At 34.1% G+C, this 22,775-nt stretch overlaps 2 protein-coding genes across 10 annotated transcripts in view; both read left to right on the forward strand.

Moving 5' to 3' along the window:
• Positions 1 to 22,422, forward strand: part of LOC7460701 (transcription factor MYB106) — a 33,952-nt gene extending 11,530 nt beyond the window's left edge. Inside the window, exons 2-4 of the mRNA XM_002311277.4 lie at positions 20,459 to 20,564; positions 20,699 to 20,828; positions 21,364 to 22,422. Of these exons, the coding sequence (XP_002311313.2) occupies positions 20,459 to 20,564; positions 20,699 to 20,828; positions 21,364 to 22,246 (1,119 nt within the window). The 3' untranslated portion in view covers positions 22,247 to 22,422. The remainder of the gene's footprint in view (positions 1 to 20,458; positions 20,565 to 20,698; positions 20,829 to 21,363) is intronic.
• Positions 1,633 to 8,769, forward strand: LOC7498184 (anaphase-promoting complex subunit 2). 9 transcript variants are annotated; one of them, XM_024606432.2, is made up of 17 exons: positions 1,671 to 2,006; positions 2,082 to 2,364; positions 2,482 to 2,783; positions 3,010 to 3,081; positions 3,525 to 3,607; positions 4,495 to 4,601; positions 4,689 to 4,911; positions 5,030 to 5,231; positions 5,360 to 5,471; positions 5,595 to 5,677; positions 6,261 to 6,380; positions 6,492 to 6,580; positions 6,662 to 6,743; positions 7,186 to 7,377; positions 7,943 to 8,011; positions 8,100 to 8,263; positions 8,416 to 8,769. In XM_024606432.2, the coding sequence occupies exons 1-16, from the start codon at positions 1,785 to 1,787 to the stop codon at positions 8,220 to 8,222; spliced, it is 2,364 nt and encodes a 787-aa protein (XP_024462200.1). In that variant the 5' UTR covers positions 1,671 to 1,784; the 3' UTR covers positions 8,223 to 8,263; positions 8,416 to 8,769. The 9 variants fall into 9 exon arrangements, with proteins under 9 accessions (XP_024462197.1, XP_052310843.1, XP_024462200.1 ...); XM_024606430.2 differs by having other exon boundaries at positions 1,672 to 2,006; positions 3,525 to 3,769; XM_024606426.2 differs by having other exon boundaries at positions 1,672 to 2,006; positions 3,525 to 3,769; positions 4,495 to 4,911; positions 8,100 to 8,270.
• Positions 22,423 to 22,775: the final 353 nt, after the last annotated feature.

Genomic DNA, 22,775 nt, shown 5'->3' on the forward strand with positions numbered 1-22,775 from the left:
TTATTTTAGCGTATAATAAAATTAGATAAAATATTATCAGGTATAAAATTCAGTCTAAACTAATTTAAAAAAAATATTAAAAAAATTATCACACACCAAAAAAAAAACACTAAAAAAAAAAAATTCAGTGCAAGTGAACAGTGCAAGAAATTGCACTGTTCACTATTTTTAAGTGAACAGTGCAATTTCTTGCACTGTTCACATGAACAGTGTACCGATGTACACTGTTCATGTTAATTGCACTGTTCAATGAACAGTGCAATTAACATGAACAGTGCAAGAAAAGCAGGAAAAAATTGCTTGTCAAAACCGCAGGTGAAATGCCAAATTTTCGTGGGTCCCATGACCAAAACACAGTTGCTGAAAATAACCAAACATCATGCTATTGCGTTTGATAAAAAAAGTTTGGAATGTTGTCGTCAAAAACAGAGATTGCATGTGGCAGGCCACCGTGAGCATGTTTATTTTTTCAGAAAAAAATTGAAATTTATATTTTTTTTATTTGAAATTTTTTTTAAATATTTTTAAATTATTTTAATTTTATAACATTAAAAATAAATTTTAAAATATAAAAAATAATACTTCAATACATTTTGTTTTAAAAAAATACTTTTTAAAAAAAAACACTGTCATCTTATAACATGACCAGTTAATTTGTATAAGGATTGAGCTTGACTCGGATACTAATACCTATTACCTACGGGTCAGCTCGACCTGAATTGTCGGCTTTCAGGTAAAAAAAAAATGAAAAAACTTTTTTTGAGGGGGCATGACCACCAAATTTTGAAGAAATCAATAAAGTCCCTTAAGTTTATGCATGTTTTCAAGCTAATCCCTATTTAATAATAATAAAAAAAAACGCATCCATAAAAGTGTGTTTTCTCCAAGGACAATCTGGAATGGCAAGAAAAACATAGAAAGGGCTAAAGTGAGATTGACTAACCTTTTGTAATAAGTTGCGAACATGGTGATGACACTGGTGAAATGGGCTTCAACCCGAGGAATCCATGCTAGCTCCCTTGTTGTTCTCTTGACAGCCATAACAACACCATACCAATAAAGCCCAGAGATAAGTAAATTACCAGCAATCGTGGGGCTTGATCTTGAGACAATGGAGTTGATGTTAAGAGAGGTGAAAGAAGCCGGTAAAATAACTATGCCGAGTTTTGCTTCCAGAGAAGAGACCCGTCGCATGCTTAAACTGCAAAGATGTATCAATTCCAGCTTGAGAAATAAAGGGCACCATGGGAGATCGCAGGAGCTGCAGTTACAATATACCCTAGCATAAGGCTAGTGCTAGGGATATTGCAAATATTTCATGTCACTTGACTTTGTCCCACATGTTCCGATGAAATCCATCAGCTCATGCATGTAGTGAATATGATCTAAATACTCCTAGCAATCTTAGACCATCATGTTATTAACGAAATCATTGTACTTGACACCTCTCTTTTTGGAAGAGAAATCAAGCTTAAATGCAAGATTGCTTGTGATTAGAACAAAATATGAAAACTGTTGAAAACAGAAGAAAATCTGGACATGAGAGAAGAGGCATTGCAATCACAGTCAGAGAGAGAGGAGCCTCTGGATATACCACCCACGTTAACCAACAAGATTCCATTCCGTACTCAATCGACAACATTGCTTAACGTTATCACTATCTTCAAACATTATGTATAATACGAGGACCAAGGTGCAAAAAGAAAATAATCTCTAGAGATGTTCGATTTTCACGCTCCCTCCCAAAACCCACAACTCTTTCTTTCTAGGGTTTTGTAGAGAGAATGGAAGAATCAACTCTATCATTAGTAAGCAATCTAGAAATTCTAGACACACTCAGCGCTGATTCAGTTCAAGAAATTGTTGGCAGCTATGGCAGTTTCTGTTCCGCCACCCTATCTCTTCTCCACGGAGGCGACGCCTCCGATCTCTTCTCCCACGTTCAAATCCTCTGCAAGCACGGCCTCCTTTCTCTCGTTCGCGATTTCTTTCTCAAGTCACTAGAGGTATCGTATATAAATGCTTCTCTTACGGAACGCTTTAAGCATTTGCAATTTAATGTGTTTTTTTTTTCATGACAGGAAGCTTTCGAGAGAAACCTAGCGTCAAAATTTTGGCGGCATTTTGATTGTTATAGCAATGTAGGAGCTAATTATGAAATTGAGTTGCAGCAAGTTTTGTGCATAGCACTTGAAGAGATTTCGTTAGAGAAACAGTATCAGGAGAAGTGTTTGTTACTGTTAGTTCGTGCTTTATTACTGGAAGGAAAAACTGATTCTGATGTCGAAAGAGAATATCTTTTTTCCAAGTATCAATTGATGGTTTCTTCAGTTCTAATGGCTAGTCTTCCTCGCCATTTTCCTGGTATGCGTACCTCGTAATTAGTATGCTTTTCGTTGTTAGTGATTTATGTGCGGCTAAAGATGTTTTGATAGTAAGGTTAATTTGTAGTGTTGTTTCCGTGATTTATAATGTTCTTAGAACTACTACACTGGTATTTTAAGGGAAGGCTGGAGGAGCTGAGTACAATAATGGATGGAGAGTTTAATGGTGGTGATGATGATGCTTCTCAAGATAAAGATGACATGGATTTAGATGAGATGGGGAAAATGTTACATAGGAATGGTGCGATGGATATTGATGAAAGCTGCCTACAAGGGAAATTTACAGAGAATAACAATTTAGTGAAGAATATTGGAAAGGTTGTACGTGACCTCAGAAGTCTTGGATTCACATCTATGACTGAAGATGCCTATGCTTCAGCCATCTTTTTGCTTCTGAAGGTGAGCGCGTGATTTGCCATGCAATCAATGCTTGGCCAAATTCATTTGCTTCCACTCTGACTTTCTGTTGTTTTAACATATTTTATCTGACAACCTTATAATTAGTACACACTCGCATGTGCACACACAAACAAGAGCAACTTATTTTAAGTTAGTCTGCATCATTTATCTTCTGAATTATGTATCCCCATTATTTGTAACAACATATTTCCTATTTGGATGGCAGGCTAAAGTACATGATCTGGCCGGCGACGATTACAGGGCTTCAGTTTTGGGCTCCATTAATGAGTGGATCAAGGTCGTTTCCAGTGTTTATCAGCGCTTGCATTTCTTCCACCTCATACAATTGCTGCATCATAGATATTTGTACTATTGACTCGGTTATTGTCTCGTAACACCATCCATGTGCTGCATTAAATTGACAAACTGCATTTGTCAAGTTACATGAGGAATGCACAGGGAATGTCACGCATCAGATGCACGATCATGTATTGCACTATAAAGACAAGCTATTTTAAATGGTAATGCACTGCAAAGAGCAGCTATAGCAAATCTTATTGTCATTCCGTGTGAATGCGATACTCAGAACCTGCAAGCATTAAAAATGCTCATCATGCCATTTCACGCATTATTTTCATTGTATTTTTTATTTTTATTTTTATTTTATGCCTTCCTTTTCTTATCTGTATATTCTTGTATTTCTATAATATTGATTGACGATTCCTTGGGTAATAATTACAGGATGTGCCTCTCCAATTCTTGCATGCACTCCTTGCTTATCTTGGTGAGACTACTAGCTATTATAGCCCTTCACCAGGTCACAGGTCACCTCTTGCTTCTCACCCTTCAGCTTGTTATCCTGCAATTAATGCTCCCTCTGAAGGACTTGTTAGATGGCATTTACGACTAGAGTATTTTGCTTATGAAACATTGCAAGATTTGAGGATTTCCAAACTATTTGAGATTATTGTTGACTATCCTGATAGGTAACTTTTTTTTGGATTCTTAATCTCATATTTCTCAACAGATTCTTCTTAACCTCATTTTCCTCTACAGATTCCTATTCATAAGGCAGCAATGACAGTTACTGTTATCTGATGTTTTATCTTTATAGTTTTGCCTTAATCTAAATGATGATTATGAGATTCCTGTGTAACAAACAGAATATGGTGGGGGTTGGTGTCTACAGTCTCACATAACGAATCCAGAATGTTGTGTGGTTGTTCACATTTGTGATTGTGCATTAAAACTAGCACTTTTCACTGGGCATATTCTCACCTTCAAAAAACTTGGTCATGGTGTCGTGTTAGAAAGTGATTTTGAAATTTCACCAATTACTGTTTAAATTTATAAGTAAATAGATTTGGTAAACTGGCACTGTTGGTGATTCATCAACTCTCTCTCTCCATATTGTTCATAGATATTAATAACCAATATATTAGTATAGCATGAGAAGTCTTGGATCCCATTTTGATGGGGACATGCATTGGTGAAATTGGATCTTGTGAATGATTTCTATGTATTTTTTTCTTGAAAACAAGTGTTGAAACTGGAAACCATATCAATCCAATTTTAGTTGCTATTCCTTTCCTCTTTGCTTCTAGGATCTGAATCCTGCTTGTCTTTTGATGCTACAAGTACTTGATAATGTTTATGTAAGATGCTATTGGGAAAACTCTTATCTTTCCTAATTATTTAATGACCTTCGCAGCTCTCCTGCAATCGAAGACTTGAAGCAGTGCCTTGACTATACTGGACAGCATTCTAAACTTGTGGAGTCTTTTATTTCTGCATTGAGATATCGCTTGCTCACTGCAGGTGCCTCAACCAATGATATATTGCATCAGTATGTTTCGACTATTAAAGCACTGCGGACAATTGACCCGGCTGGTGTCTTTCTTGAAGCTGTTGGTGAACCAATAAAAGACTATTTAAGGGGTAGAAAAGATACAATAAAATGCATTGTCACCATGCTCACTGATGGGACTGGTGGGAATCCAAATGGATCTGGAATTACTGGCGATAGTCTTCTTGAAGAATTAAATAGGGATGAGGAAAGTCAGGAGAATGTTGGTGCTGATGATGATTTCAACACAGATGACAAGCAGGCATGGGTCAATGCTGCAAGGTATGCAAAAGTTGTAATTTGAAAATGGAGTGTACTTTGTAGACTTAGCTGATTAGTAAATATCCTTCAACTACTTGTAAAGGTAACATGTTGCTCTACTTGACTTTTGCCCATTCAGCTGGGTGCCTGATCCTGTCGAGGCTGATCCATTGAAGGGCAGCAGGAATCAAAGGAAGGTTGACATACTAGGGATGATTGTCGGCATAATTGGTTCAAAAGACCAACTTGTCAATGAATACCGTGTTATGCTGGCTGAAAAGCTTCTCAACAAATCTGATTATGATATTGACTCGGAAATACGTACTTTAGAACTCCTCAAGGTAGGTTCTCCACATACCACTGTGATCTTTGTTTTAATTAGATTTACCATGTGGGGCATGTTCATTTGTGTTTAATTGTGTATAAAATGCTCCAGCCTTTTAATTTATTTTATCTTGTCATGTTCCAGATACATTTTGGAGAGAGTAGTATGCAAAGGTGTGAAATTATGCTTAACGATCTTATTGATTCCAAGAGGACAAACCACAATATTAAAGCAACAATTAAGTCAGCTCAAACAGGTAACCATACAAAATTAGAAGATTTTAACTGCACCAGATAGCTCTTGGCTACTCTTGCAGATGAATTATAATTAGCATTTGAATTTTTGTTGATGAATTTCCTTATGGTGAATGAATTCTTAGGTTCAGAACCAGCAGAAACAGGGGCATCCATGGATATCCTTAATGCTACAATCCTATCTTCAAATTTTTGGCCTCCAATCCAGGTACCAAGGAAAACTTTTCGTTGGTCTGTTGCTGTTATTGAGATGCATTTTCAATTTTTTTAAAAGGTACCGGGGCAGTGGTGGCTCATAGTGATATATTAAGACATGCTTTTTGATGAAACTTTGGAGGGCTTATGTAAAAGCCATCTTCTATTGTGGTCAATGCTATTCTAGGCAGGGCCATGTGCTGTGTCTTTCACTTTCTGAAGTTAATTGTAGCTGAAAACAACTAATCCATATGAGGACCTTGGTTGCTTTAGATTTTTCCATTTGGTGTCAGCTTTAATAAAACATTCTGCATGATTCTTGCAAGCACATTGAATTATTGTGTTATTAAGTGCTGATATTCTAATTTTCTTTTGTGACTTAAATATACCTCCAGAATTTGGCCCCATATTCCCCCCTTTTTGAAAAAAAAAACGAACATTCTCGAATTCCATTTCACTGTCAGAAATTGACAAGCTTGATACGATCACATGTCACATATTATGTTTTTGTTCATCGCATGCTTTTCTTTCAAGGCCACTCTTTTCGATACAAGTACATTTTGACAAGCAACAAATCTTGTTGCACTTGATTTCAGGATGAGGCTCTTAATGTACCTGAACCTGTAAACCAGCTACTCACTGATTATGCAAAAAGATTCCATGAAATCAAGACCCCTCGTAAGCTACTCTGGAAGAAAAATCTTGGAACAGTCAAGGTTAGGTGCTTCAAAATCTCCATCCAGTTCTCTATTTTCTTGCATCACATGATATATTACAATGCTTTATTTCATTTCATTTTTTTTTGGTCTTGGGATTTGCTGTTTTAGTTGGAGTTGCAATTTGAAGATAGAACATTGCAGTTAAGCGTGGCTCCCATACATGCTGCAATTATCATGCAATTTCAAGACCAAACAAGGTAAGCTCAGGAATCATTTCCATTGCAAGACTGGATGTGTATCTCATTGATTGTGTAAAAGTGTGCTTGTTTCTACTTCAGTTGGACCTCAAATAGGCTTGCTACTGTTATTGGAGTACCTGTGGATGTGTTGAATCGGAGGATAAATTTTTGGATAAGCAAGGTATATTTGAATTCTTAATGTTCAGTCACTTCTTGAGATTGATAAAATGCCTGCTCACAGTTTTAACAAATAAGATGATTGTCATGTTGACTGAGCAAGTTTGGCTGAAAGCTCTCTATATGGTTTGGATTGGCAATGTTCAGTCACTTCTTGAAATTGATAAAATTCCTGCTCACAGTTTTAACAAATACGATGATTGTCATGTTGACTGAGCAAGTTTGGCTGAAAGTTCTCTATATGGTTTGGATTGGCAATGTTCAGTCACTTCTTGAGATTGATATAATGCCTGCTCACAGTTTTAACAAATACGATGATTGTCATGTTGACTGAACAAGTTTGGCTGAAAGTTCTCTATATGGTTTGGATTGGCTTTTTATTTAGTATTTCACGGGCTACATGTTAGGAGTTTGACTGGTAGTTTTCACCTCGCTTCTATACGCAGGGAATTCTTACAGAATCACTGGGCAAAGACTTGAATGATCATGTATTTACCCTAGTGGAAGGCATTGTCGATGCTGGCAAAAACAGTGGCAATACTGGTAGTTGTGAGGAGTTGTTAGGAGGTGATGAGGAGGGAGAGAGATCTGTAGCCTCTGTCGAGGACCAGATACGCAAGGAAATGACCATCTACGAGGTTTGTGACGTGAATATTCTTGATATCAGATAGTTTTCACCTTCTCAATGAATGCTTAATGCTTGAAACCAGTGTCGAGTGTAATGTAATTCAGTGATTTATTCTCAGTTGAACTCAGCCCTTAAAGAGCCTGCTGTTAAGGATATGGTCTTTCTCCTGTGGATTCGGGTCGGAGGTCTAAATTCCTCTAAGATTAGGAAGAATATATCTACTTTCCTTCTCATCCTAACTGCAGTTTATCATTTCAGACACATTTTTAATTGTCATAAACTGGTTCAGCTGTAAAATTGAATTTAGTGTAGCTGCTTCCGTGCCTGCTTGCCCCTAGTATTGACAGGTTAAATGTCTTAATGAGCTGCTGCTTCTGCTGTATTTAAACTTCGAAGAAGATGTCAGTTTTGGTGGGGCGTGGGGTGGGGCTGAGGATTCATATCTGGATAACAGCTTCCCAAGTACAAATACTGGAAATTAAATGAAAATTAGATGTAGTTGTGCACATTAAATTGTGCTCAAACCTTTTTGAAGTATCATTGTTCTCTAACTTTCTTAAGTTGGTGTCTTGTAGAAGTTTATAATGGGCATGCTCACCAATTTCGGCAGCATGGCATTGGATCGCATTCACAATACTCTCAAGGTGCGAATGGTTTAAAATTTTAAACATGCCCCATTACTTTTGTTGGATATATTTGAACCAAATCACTCCAAACATCATGTTGCTCCAGATGTTTTGCGTAGCTGATCCTCCTTACGACAAGTCACTCCAACAATTGCAAAGCTTTTTATCAGGTCTAGTTTCTGAAGAGAAGTTAGAACTTAGAGATGGGATGTACTTCTTGAAGAAGTAAAAGCTGGCATTCTTGTAATTCACCCATCAACTCTTGAAATAGTAAGCAGTGAGATTCTCTCTCAAAACCTTGCTGTAGACCGCGCGCAATGTTTTTCATTATAATATAGAGTAGTCACTCTTTTGTAATACTATGCTATCTGTTACAAACTTGGCACTGATGGTCACTGGTTTCGTGTGGGGCTTTTGAAAAGTGTACAGGAAGATAATTGATATAGCTTATCAGAGGGAGGTTTGGAACAGCAAATGCAGCTTTATGAAGATGGAAATCTCTGTAGCAAGACTGTCTCCCTTCCAACTGTCAGCAATCCCAACTGTCCTCTTGAATCATATCCAAATCCCGTTATGCCAAGTGCTCCTGCTATGCACGTCGAGTGATTTCTAGGAGCTTTCCATACATTGATTACAGGACAGTAAACAAAAGATGAGTTACAATTTCCCAACAAAATTTATAAGGGTGTCCTTTTGTGGCTTCCTTTATTAATTAAAACAATGACCCCTCGCTGTCACTGTTAATTAATTAAATTTGTGTCATGTGGTTGAAAACATTGATCGACCCAACAGGAAGAGGTGGATTCCAAATGACCATCTTAAATTTTGAATGGTGGAAAACGAGCAAGTAAAGTAGACACTGAATGAAGATGTTTTGATCATGATGGTCTACTCCATTGACAAAAAAAACCATAACAATCCCACACACACGCTGTATTGTCATAACAATTATATGTGTTACAAGATAAATCAGTTGAGGCCTTGAATTGCTCCAACCCATCTCAAAACTTAACTAAACTTCTTGGTTGATTCTTGTAATATGAAAAGTCATCATACTGTCTAATAGTAATGGTGATGGTGTGACGGCTATGCTCGCCTGTTCATGTTGGGCGAAGGTCATTGATGGTAGCAAAGGCTTGTTGGTGCGATTTGGGTGATGGTGTGGTGGGATTGGGATGTGGTGAAGGATTACGGTGAGATGGTAGTTGTTTGAGTAGAAGGTGGTGGTTTGGTGAAGTGTAGTGGTTGATAATGATGGCAGCTGCAATGAAGTGGATTATTGATTTTGTAATAAACCTCTTATGTTCACAGGAGAAATATGTGCTTGTAAAAAATCTTTTATATTGTGCTCAATCTCATAGTTTTATACATATGATCGGCAAAGAGAAAAACAGAATGTAATATCTAAATGATGATGTGCAATTTTGATTAATCGTTAAACTTTGTGTTTGTGGGTGGAACACTGGAACCCTCAAGAAGGGTTAGAAGTTAGAACAACAATTCCTCTCCTTCAGAGGTGCCAAATAAACTACTTAAATCAAGATTTTTAGCTTAAAGATTCCACTAAGGTCTAACCATTGGGGATGTGGTGATGCATCTAATAAATAATATAATAAAGGATAATTAATTAAATTATAAATAAATTATTATAATATTTTGTTTAATAGTATGTGTCCAAAAATAAATGTAACTATAATCATAATGCTTTCAGATAATCATAGAAATTCTTAAATTTAAGGGTTTGTTTAGTTTGCATAAGATATTTTACAAATAAAATATATCTTACATTTAAAATATTTTTCGGCGGTGGAGGAGAAGGTGGTTGTGAGACGGTGACAGCAGTGATGAGATGACAATGATAATAAAAATAACGGTGATGAAATGATGATGAAGGAGAAGAATGTTGTGGTGACATAATGATAATAATTAAAATAGTTCGAATAATATTGTAGGTGATTGCTATTTATAAGATATTTTATGAAATAATATGAGTTAAAAATATTTTTTGGTGAATGAATTAAGTTTAAAATTTAACAATAAAATATATTGTTTTTGACTAATTTTCCATTATGATATTTTTTAAAAATAAACACAAGATATTTTTGATAAATAAATACAAGATAATTTAAAAAATATTTTACTGTACCGTAGACTCGTCAAATTTTAGGCCTGCCACATCAATGTTCTCAATCTATCGTGAAACATTATGATTAGGTATAAAATGGTGTCCAAAACGTAATAGACAAACAGTGCGAGACGAGACGAGACGCGACGAGATTGATTTGTGCTTGTTAGGTATATAAAACATAACTTTGTCTTTGTTTTGTATGGTTGTAGAGCAAGAAATAAAATTAAAATGTAGATAATATCTAGTTTGTCTTTGTACATAATCTTGTAGTATATGAATTTAATGATTTTTTTATTTAATTTTCTCTATATTGTATATATTTTATATGTTTTTTACATGTCCTAATATATTTTCATTGAATTTAATTATCCAAAAAATACACAAATACATTTATACTTTGTTTTTATTATTTATTCCTTTTCAATATTAATTTAATAATATGATGGTATGGGAATAAAATAACATAAAAAATCGCCATGTTTTATTATATAAATAGTATAAATAAGAAAAATTTAAACCAAAAAAAATAATCAAAGTAACAATATAAAAAAGAAACCTTGGCTTGAGGATAAGAACGTGGTGAGAAGTGTGATTTTAATTGTTTTTAAAAATATTTTTTACTCGAAAATATATCAAAATAATATTTTTTTTATTTAAAAAAAATTATTTTTGATATAAAACCTCAAAATAATCTAAAAACACTAAAAAGATATTAATTTAAAGTAAAAAAATAAAAAAAAATTAAATATTTTTAAATATTTTTTAAATACAAAAATAAACCACCCTTCAAATTAGAAACACTCGAGCTTTGTACAGGTGTACTTGGACTCGAGTCCATGCTCATTTATTTATTTATTTTTCAAAAAAATCATACATGCAAGACGTGCACCGTCTTCTCTGGCGTTCATAGAAATTTGGACAAGCTTGTTGGGTTTCGACAAGGCAACGATTATAATGTTAAAAAAGACTTGTGATTTTCTTTATGTTTTTCTCCGCTTACACGTTAAAACAATCTTGAAGTCTCGTAAAGACAAATCTAATTAAGCACACAAATCATTTATAAACAATAAATCAATATAAAAATTAAATCTAACTATTTTAAATCAAAAAATTCAAATCAATATATCTGAAATAATTCAATTTTAATATTTATATATAAATTTGTTACGGTTAAAGTTTTTATTTCATTTTATTTTATTTATTGTTGTTATAGTCGGATTTCTTTAATGAGATTATAATATAAAAATTAAATCTAACTATTTTATATAACTGTATTTAAAAATAAAATTATAATATAGATTGTAGATACAATAGCATCTCCAATATTAGATATGTTTTTATTACCTTGTATCACTATTAAATCTTAGTTATCTTGATACTCAACAAAGAAACAAATTATTTTTTTATTACATTAAATAAATATAATAAGAAGCTCATTAAGAAAAACATTAGAACCAAAATAATTATAAATAAAATAAAAATAAATACTCAATTTAGAACCAATCAAATATAAAAACAAAAAAATATACAAGGTATATGACTTGATACAATTTAAAAAATCTGACTTTTTTATTTTTTTACATCCCTAGCTGGTAGGCTGGTAGCTACCTATTCCGTCCTGTAAACTTAAAACTATGTTGAAAACCCTTTGTTCGATAACGAGTCTATTTTGTATACAAACAACTTAAAACTTTTTATTCATAATCGATGGCGGATTTCTCCACTCACTTACGTGTGAGTCTCTTGTCCACATCAAACACTACTTCAACCATTGAGTAGAATAATAAGAGCTCAACCAACCATAAATACCACACTCGCTCCAATTGAACCATCAACTTTGAAGTCATTTGCTAGGAAATGAGGTAGAATCTTCCTACTCATCTGTCAACACATCAATGAATACCACTTTAAGACATGACATGACCCGTGATAGAACATGCTCCACCTGAGGCTACATGAGAGCGTTTTTCTGGCCTTGTTCGTCACCAACAGAAGATATGAGGAAGATTTTTTTTGTTGGTAGATTACTGTCAATTTTACTGACGAATTAGTTAGTTCTGTATGTGAGCTTGTCGGTAAAAGATAAACCGTCTGAGTGAAAGCATTTTTAAATTCACAACAGAAGATATGAGGAAGTGAGGAAGATTTCCAAAACATATCAGAGGCGGAGGTGGCTCAGCAACCCAGCCTATCGCCATGAGTCTGTTGAGATGGAACTGCCATGGGTTGGGGCACCCAAGTGCAGTTCAATTTTTATGCAAGCTGCTTAAGCTTGAAAACCTCGAGATTGTGTTTTCATCGGAGACAAAACATAAGAACAAAGAATTTGAAGGAGTTGAAAGAGAAGACTTCTTTTCTCAGTAGCCTATGTGTAGATTGTGGAGGAGAGGGTAATGGTAGAAAAGGTGGTTGGTTTAATTATGCTGTGAACAGAAGAATGGGATCTTCAGCTCAGAACCATGTCTTATCATTGTATTGATATGAATGTGCAGCAACTATGTGCTAGCTAATTCACCTTGGAGGTTAACAGGTGTTCATAGGCATTCTGAGGAAATAAATAAGCACAAGACTTGGACACTGTTGAGGCAACTCCGAAAACAATCGAATCTGCCATGGATGGTGTTCGGTGATCTGAATGAAACTTGACTTCCATGAGAAAAAAGGAAGGTAGCTCAGAGAATACGAGTACAAATAACAAATGAGGATTGGACCTTTCAATAACAAAACAATTATATACATTTTCACATAAAAGAAATGACTTTCTCTTAAGTTCAAAATACATCGAAGAAGGATTATCTTCAAGTAGAATATTTTCAGGTGATTTTTTTCTTGGTATAACCAGTTTTTTGTTATAAAATACTTGCGAAGCATGCTTAAATGTCCTAAATATTTTCTATAAAATTAGATAACCACTCCTTCATCTATTTTTGTTTATTCTCACCTGAATATCCCATTTCACACAAATTATATCCCGTGTAATAGCGGTAACCATAACTAATTAGATGAACATCACTTTCACTTCCTAATCCTGCCTGCCAGATGCCAACAGAGGGAGGGAGGCAGCGGTGGTCGCGTGTAATAGTGGTAACCATAACTATAAACACTGTTTATCACTTTCTAACTATGATGAGCATTTCAATCAGTGCCGAATCATTGCTTACGCAGACCTGAACAAACCAAATTCATTGATCTGCAGTTTCCACTGACACGACAAAAAATATTATTTGAGAATTGAAATTAGCACCGTTCAAGAAGCATTTGAGAAAACATAACAATTCTGAGTTAAGCTGTTGCTGGTTTGTGAAATATTTTTTCAACATGTGATAGTTTTTTCTCAGGAAAAAAAAACTCGATTCACTGAGTACTAAAAACGGGAAGGGAGAAGTGAAGAATGCTGCCCGATCCAGTGATGGAAACCCATGCGCGCGATAATTAGTCCTTACTCATTACTGTACACAATTACTCCACCGGCCTCGCCAGTGAATATAATATCGCGCTCTCTCTCTCTCTCTATATATATATATATATATATATAAATTCTCACCAGTTAACGAGGCACGCATTGATTCTTTAATTGAATAATTGCTAACTTTCTTTATTAAAAACAAATGCTCAGATTATTTTCTGAAAAGTTCCAAGTGCTATTACATCTAACAAAATATACTACTAAAACCCAGAAAGATGAATGCCATTTCTTTTTTAGAATTGTTGTCAAGAAAATATATTTCATTAACGGTTTATTGGTACTGGGGCAATGCTCTTAGACAGAGTTGTGGAATACCCTTATTTCTATTATATATATCGATCGTTTATCCTAGAAAATAAGGCTTATATTGCTAATTTTTTACAATTTCATTTCTTTCTTTTTTTTGCATATTAATTTAGGTGTTAAAATCTAAATACAATAAAGTTTCAGCCTCTCATTTGATTACAAGTACGTAGATAAAGTCCCAAAATCGTCTGTCAATGTAATAGAACAGTTTTCAATTCTTAGATACAATGATCGATATTTAAATTCATAACATGCATCATCATGCATTAGATAAAGTAACGGTTATGATTCAACACTAGAAAATGATTTCTAATTAAACAGCTAAACATGAATGCATATTAATTAGACGCTTTATTTTTTACGAGAAATCCTATCATATCATTTTAAAAATTCAAAAATCTCCATTCAAATTGTATTAGATTAAGAATCTCATGGTGCATCGAACTTCTTCCCTTTGCTTTCATTGAATGAACATTTCTCTTCGACGTTCATTTCATCAAACATATTTCAATATGAAGTTTTCTCCATCACATGATTTATTTTGATTGTGCATCTTTCAATATATGCTCACTCGATTTCACCTTCAAATGCTCTCGTCTACCATCTTGCCTGCTGGTTTTTGATGCAATGGGCCTATGTAGATTAAGAGCTCCAGGGAGTCTGTTATCGCGACATTTGATACAATCTTTTGAGGTACCCGTTACCACGTGAAATGCTTTGGCTGGTACGTGGACATATGCATCATAAAAAGGAACTAGGACCATTAATCCTCAGAGTCTGCATACAAATGAATGAAATCACTTAATGCACGAAGAGGGGAATGCATAAAGTTTACCCTGGTGGATCCCCAAAAACGTCACACCTTCAAGATAATGTTGGAAACTAAAAAAAGAAGAAAAAGAGAAAGAATAGAGGCAAAGCAAGGATAATAAGATCGATATTTCTTTTCTTAATCTTCTTCTCTTTTTTTTCTAATCTTTCTTCAAAGATAAGTATTTTTAATAAATAATGGGATTTGAAATTGGATCAAAAAAATTTAATCCTTTCGTTATTATCGTTGGAAATAAAAAATAAAAGAAAAGAAAAGAAAGCATGCCATTTATGACCGTTGCTATCAATAATTATATTAGCTGCTTTATATATTGACACAGGCATGGAACAGGTCACGCATGTTTACACCTCCACACCCAAGATCATAGCCAGACAAAATTTTAGGTGGGTTCTAACTCTAATGACATCAATACTCTTTGTTATCTTGAATTAAATACGAAGGGAAACAGTTTCAACTCGTTTTTCATCGAACGTTTTTTCTTATTAATGTGCTTAGGACCCATCGCTCCCACAGAGTAAATACAGTATTCATTCGAAAATCAGACACTCAGCAGGACATGTACCTGTAAACATAAATACACATATAATAATACATACAACCAACTATTGTTATAAGAAAAATAATTGATAAGTATTTGTCAAATTTCTGCAATGTAAGAAAAGATCTCGTCGGTAACATGTGCTGGCTGTATCACTGGTTTTGGACAATGGACAATACAGTATTCATTCGAAAATCAGACACTCAGCAGGACATGTACCTGTAAACATAAATACACATATAATAATACATACAACCAACTATTGTTATAAAAATAATAATTGATAAGTATTTGTCAAATTTCTGCAATGTAAGAAAAGATCTCGTCGGTAACATGTGCTGGCTGTACCACTGGTTTTGGGCAATAGACTTCGTCGCTGCTGTTTCACACGGCGTCTTAAAAACTGGTTTCGAGTAAAATTAATTTTTTAAAAAAATTATTTTAATTTATCAATATCAAAAATAATTTTTAAAAAATAAAAAAATATATCATTTTAATATATTTTTAAACAAAAAATATTTTTTAAAAAAATTACTACCACACTATCAAATACCCTAATATTTATTTCAAATCAATCCAAACTCCCTTTCAATGAAAGGAGTTAAATGCGGCAGCTACGGAAATTAAAATCCTTCAATCTGAATTTATCTGCGATGACGTCGACCCTTCAATCCTCCCTGCATTTCTAATTAATAAAAAATAAAATCTCATCTGCTCCTGCTTCTTCTTCTTCTTTTTTAAAAAAAAAAACAAATTGGCCAGAAACATTTTAATCTCGATAAATTGATCTCTATATCTATTGATTTCACCCCAAAATAAAAAAGTTTTCTCAAGGTTATCCTAAATGTATACTCTGTTTCGCAGACTAGGTTAATGCGCAAGATAGATTCATGATCTCAAATCTGGATGGTTTTTTTCAATACATGTACGGGACGAAACGGTAACATACAAAATGAAAGTACAATAAGTTTAGACTGAAATTGAGAAAATATTTTTGTACACGAAGAAATTGAGAACCCGCTTAATATATATATATATATATATATATCACGCGTAAGTTAATTTGAACTGAATTTGGTTTCTTTAGTATATTTGAAGTTTTCCATCTAACATGCGAGCGAATTGCCTTTAAATTTTGGGAGTGTGTTTAATATATAAAAAATGCATATATTTTCAGTTTCGGACGGTTTAGCTAGCTCCAGAACCCACAAAAGCACGCATTCAAGATCACGGGCAAGGGAATTTCCCCGGTTGGAACGCGCCGCCCTCCCAACCTCAATTTTTAGAGCCCGTTTGGCTCTGCGGCTGCGGCTGTGTTTTTTTTAAAACGCAGTTGCAGCCGTTTGGTTACCAAAAAATATGGTATACTGTGCATTGGGTCCCACCTATTTTCTGCGTTCGAAACGCAGTATTTGCAAAGCAAGAATTACATGTTTTTTTCACTGTTCACGTAATTGCATTGTTCAATGAACAATGCAATTAACATGAACAGTGCAAATGATGCACTGTTCATGAACTGTGCAAGAAAAGTGCACTGTTCATGTTAAAAATAGTGAACAGTGCACTTCTCTTGCACTGCGTGGATTTTTTTTTTTAAAAAAAAAAAAACTAATTTAGAGTGAATTTTATACATGATAATATTTTATCTAATTTTATTACACGCTAAAAAATTATGGAAACTGTAGTTCTTGTCAGATAAATTTTGTACGTAATGGAATTGTAGATAGTTTAATAGAACAATAAATTTTTTTATATATAAAGTATGATTTATTTCATAATGTTACCACAATAGTTAAATCCACAATATTTAAATTAAAAACCATCAATATTAATTTATATTTTTTAAAATTATTTTATAACCTCAATTTCAAAAACATTCTTAACCAAACACATTAAACTACTTTTTCTTCAACCTCAATTTCAACCACAGTTTTAACCAAACACCTATTTTTTCAAACCAACCACAATTAAAAGTACTTTTTATAAAACAACTTTTTTTAAACCACAACCACAACCACAACAGCTACCGCAATACCAAACATCCTCTTAGTTTAGTTCTGTTTTCCATCGATTTCGGTTTAATTATTTTTAAATGAAACAAATGTTCATCTACTTTTTCTATTTTGATTTGGTTTTGAATTGTTTTTTTTAATTACTTAGTTAGAATGCAAGCCTGATTTACATATATTATAATCAATTAATTTGTTTTTATGCGGTCTAAAATATGATAGTTGGTTTCTTCTAAATGAAAAATGATTAGTTATGAAATTATCTAGTAGGTGGTCCAGTGATAAGAGTTTGGGATTAAGGAGTTTGCTCCTCCTGTAATCTCAGGTTCGAGCCCTATGGTTGCTAATATGATGGCCACTGAAGGCTTACATGGTCGTTAATTTCAGGGCTCGTGAGATTAGTTGAGGTGCACGCAAGCTGATCCAGACACCCATGTTAATAAAAAAAATAATTAATTAGGAAGACATATTATTTAGTGGTACAAAATGCTCCATTGAAAAATTAAAGAGATGGTTTTAAGATTTTAAAGTATTGAAAAATATAATATAATTTAACGTTAATAACAACAACCTTAACATTTTATATTTAGATTTGACATCAAATTTCTATACAACAAAAAGACATTAAATTTGCAGTAGTTATAATTAATGCCCTTTTAGTTTTATAATAACACGGTAAATAAAATAAAATTGCACATGTAACCCAAAAATACGAGGGAGGTGTTCACTCGTAATGCATTCAATCTGAATGCAATCATTATATATATATATATATATATATATAGATGTTTTTTCTTAAATCGTGTAACCTTCAAGGGCTTTTCCTTGAAAAGATGCTGCAAAATTTGTTACTCCCGAATTATGCCCTAATTAAAAATTTCATAATACTCTTGAACGTCTCCAAGATCTTCAATCCCGAGATGGAGCGATAGGAGCCGGTCATTTATACAAGTAGCAGTAACAATCATTTAGCGTACATGAAAATTCTTATGTCTGAACTATTAATATAAAAATTATCTAATTAAGAAAAGGTCTTGACTTAATTAAGATAACAAAATAGTAAGTTATACATAATCAAATTATTATACTAAATTTTTCTCTCTAATAACTTAAGGTAATTTGAATTATTTTTGATATTCTTGAAGATCAACACACATATATATTAAATTGAGGTTTATAGCATTCACAATTTATTTTTTAATTTTTAATTTTTAATTTTGATAAACGCGAACAACAACAAATATATGAAAGGAATTTGTACTCAAGATTTCGCATACTCGTACTAGTTTGAGCCATAGTCATTAAAACCTAGACAGGTCCGATGGGTCAACCCGGAACCCGGTAGCTGGACCGATTCGGGTTTGCCAAAAGACCGGCCGGTGCAACGACACGGTCGACCCATGACCCGGGCGACTCGGGCAAACCCGGGCGAGACCCGGTGTGTTTTTTTTTTCAAATGTGGTTTTTCTCCTATACCCTTCTTTTTTCATAATTTTTTAGTTGGTTATTAACACTTTTTAAAGCTCACTATATAAATATTAGAAAAATGTTTTATTTTTTCAATATGGGATTTGAAACCCTTTAGTATATATACTCTATGTTTCCAAGAAAAAAATTATGTTTTTTCAATGTGGGATTTGAAACCCTTTCGTATATATACTCTATGTTCACAAAAAAAAAAGTTATGTTTTTTCAATGTGGGATAAGAAATGTTTTTGGTTTAAATACTTCAACTTAAAAGGATAACATAATATCTTTTCAATGTGGGATTTGAAGCCCTTTATTATTATTATTATTATTATTATTATACTCTATGTTCATAAGAAAAAAGTTATGTTTTTTCAATGTGGGATAAAAAAAAAATTTGGTTTAAATCTTCAACTTAAAAACATAACATAGTATCTTTTTAATGTAAGATAAAAAACTTTTTAAAATATTCTTTTAAACTTCATTATTTACAACATGTATAGCCTATATTCATATGGATTTTTTTCTTAATTTTTTCATATAAAATATTAAAACTTTAAATATTTTTTTTAAAGTTTTTCTGGGTTGACCCAAGATGACCCGAGTTAACCCATAAAACTCGAGATCCGATTTCTTAACCAGGTAAACTCCCGAATCAGATTTGATAACTATGATTTTAGCTTCCCTAACAAGCGGAACCTATCATAAATATCTCACCGATGTATAATTTATGTTATTATGTGTGTACGTGTGTGTGTGTGAGAGTGAGAGTGAGAGTGAGAGTGAGAGAGAGAGAGAGAGAGAGAGGGATGTAATGTGCGAACAAAGAATCTCAAGTTGCAGTTGAGATCGTGTCAATTCGTTTGCTTAATTTTTCTTTCCCGTTTCAGGAAAAGATTACCATACTCTAGCTAGCTCCAGCTACTCGATAAGTAAAAGAATTTTTCTTTCCTGCAACCAGAAGTCGATAATCTTTTACCACAACATCAGTGGCTGAAACACTCTACTGAGATAAAAATAGCTAGGGTGTCAAGAACGTAGAGGAGATAGGATGGAAAATTGATCAGATCTAATCTAGTACGGATCGTACATGGTATAGTTGAAGTCGGCAGCTCTCCTAGGGTTCCCTCATCTGGGATCCCTGTGGAAGAGGATCAAGTTGGCGAGGATTTGATCGAATATTTCATATGTAATTAATTTCTTTTGGGGGGGTATTCATGTGCAATTGAAGTAGTAGTATTTATTATTTCATCTTATAAAAAGAAATCATTTATGGTTGATAAAGAATAGCTTTGGGAGTTATAATACTATCAACTGCCCAATGAATGGCCTTAGAAGGTTCGGTCGGTCATGTGGAGATAGAGTGACCGCATGCATTGCTCGCTGACAAGGCAAAGAAATAACTGCTGTCGTTGATAATTAAATATTTCTTTCACTAAAGCTGCTCACATTTTCAGTTCGTTTTTCACATTTGAGGTGCTTAGTTAAACCTGGTTTTTCTAATTCCTGGTTACATCGCTAGAAGGTTCAAGGTGGATTTGTACGGATCCATATCGATAATATTTATTATATTACCAGCGCGCCTATATATTCTGCATGTGTTTTTCTAATTCACTTGTCTTCCCCTGATATTTCTCCTTACTCTCCACGTTATAGTTTATCTCTCTCTTTCTCTCTCGGTTGGTCTGAGATATGGTCAAGTCTCAATGCTTTGAGAAGGTGGGACTGAAGAAAGGGCCATGGACTCCTGAAGAAGACCAGAAGCTTTTGGCTTACATCGAAGAGCATGGGCATGGAAGCTGGCGAGCCTTGCCTGCCAAAGCTGGTGATTTACATTAACAAACCCTTTATTTACTCCCAATTAATTATTTATTCACTTGGTGCCCTAGTCTTTATTAAACGATAGCTTGATTGTTATCCCTTCCTTTTGTTTTTTGGTGTGTCTATATATATATATAGGACTTCGAAGATGCGGGAAGAGCTGTAGACTCAGGTGGACCAACTACCTTCGGCCAGATATCAAGAGAGGAAAGTTTAATTTGCAGGAAGAACAATCAATCATTCAGCTTCATGCTCTTCTTGGAAACAGGTGAGATGGTAGTTCCTCGCGGTGATATATAGGATCTTGAAATTGACGGTCACACTCTCATCATGTGTGGTCTCATGGTTTCCACTTTGGTATTATTATTCCTTCGATGATCTTTGTTCTTCGGATTTTGTGTCTGTCTTTGGAAAGCTAGTATGTAAGTTTGTTTTTATATTTTAAAAATATTTTAAAAAAAAATTAAATTTTTTTTATTTTTTTATTTCAAATTAATATATTTTTTTATGTTTTTAAATTATTTTAATATACTAATATTAAAAATAAAAAATATTTTTTTAATATTTTTTTAAATAAAAAATATTTTTAAAAAAAATCACAATTACACTTTTAAATACTATTATATCCTGGGACTTGATATAAAGTTAAGCTCTCAGTCAGTTATTGATATTGTTGCTATCATAGAAATCACTACGTACCTAGTATAAACTCTCTAGGTATTGCAATCAATGCTCGCATTGCTTTAGACAGCGACACAGGCATGATGCTTTGTACGTAAAGATGACCGTCTTGTTTTATACAGGTGGTCAGCCATTGCTACTCACTTGCCGAAAAGAACCGATAACGAGATCAAGAATTACTGGAACACACATCTTAAGAAAAGATTAGACAAAATGGGCATTGATCCTGTGACACACAAGCCAAAAGCTGATTCTTTCGGCTCAGGAAGTGGCCATTCCAAGGGTGCTGCCAGTTTAAGCCACATGGCTCAATGGGAGAGTGCTCGACTAGAGGCCGAAGCCAGATTGGTCCGTGAGTCGAAGTTAACTGTACCTAATCCTCCCAAAAACATACTAGGCTCTGCAGTTTCAGCTCAAGTCTCCAACAAAAGTAGTGCAACTCCAACAGAAAGACCACGGTGTCTTGATGTACTCAAAGCATGGCAAGGGGTCGTCTTCAGCATGTTCTCGGTAGGCAGCAGTGACTCTCTCGAGTCTCCAACATCCACATTGAATTTCTCAGAAAATGCATTAGCCATCCCACTCATTGGAGTTCAGAAAAATCCAACCACCACACTAGCTTTTGCCACAAATAATGCTACATGCAACAGAGGGACTACGGTCAGTGAATTTGATAGGGGAAACCAGTTGGAGTGCTTTGAGAAACTGAAAGATCCAGCACAAGTGAGACGAAATTTGGACAGTTCAATGGCAATTCATGGTATAAGCCCGTATGCCGGCGATCATAATGCGTGGTTTGTTGACTCTTCAGCGAATGAAAACGCACCTATGGGGAATATCATTGATGGATTTTCGGAAATTTTAGTGTGTAATTCTCTGGACCCCAACCCGACCTGTTCTGGAGAGAATATTAATGATAACTATGCTGGTAATCTTGAAGATAATTATTGGAATAGCTTACTCAATCTGGTGGATGCTTCTCCAACTGGATCATCTGTATTTTGATCATCTACACTATAGCTACTTCTATATATAGTTCTAGTACTATATATAAAGAAAGGAGAGGAAAAAGAGCCTAATTGTAGGGTTTGACTGAGGGACTCGTAATGGTTAATTTCATTGCATCAAGTGTAACATTAGATCTTTATAAATAAAGGTTCTTTAGATGTTCTGTCTGTTAATTTGAATGCTGCTAGGGATTGAAACTAAAGTGTGGTCATATATTACTTGATCAAGGATCTCTTTCGCCAATTTCTTTGTGGGTTCCAAATTTTGTCATAAAATATTGCATAGTTTTTGAGGCTAGGATTTTTGTGTAAAGGTTGCCTGGCTGACTATTTCGCTGATATATATATATATATATATGTGTGTGTGCGCGCGCGCGTGTGTCGCATCATCTTTTATTTAAACAATGCTACCCCCACTTTTAGCTCCTTCCTCCAGATCGAAAGATGAAATTAGGGATTATAATAGGTTTTAATTATATTCTATTTATTATTTATCGAGTAAAAAAATTAGATATTTATAAATTATT

This window comes from Populus trichocarpa, chromosome 8 (assembly GCF_000002775.5).
Source record: "Populus trichocarpa isolate Nisqually-1 chromosome 8, P.trichocarpa_v4.1, whole genome shotgun sequence".
Classification (NCBI taxonomy): Eukaryota; Viridiplantae; Streptophyta; class Magnoliopsida; order Malpighiales; family Salicaceae; genus Populus; species Populus trichocarpa.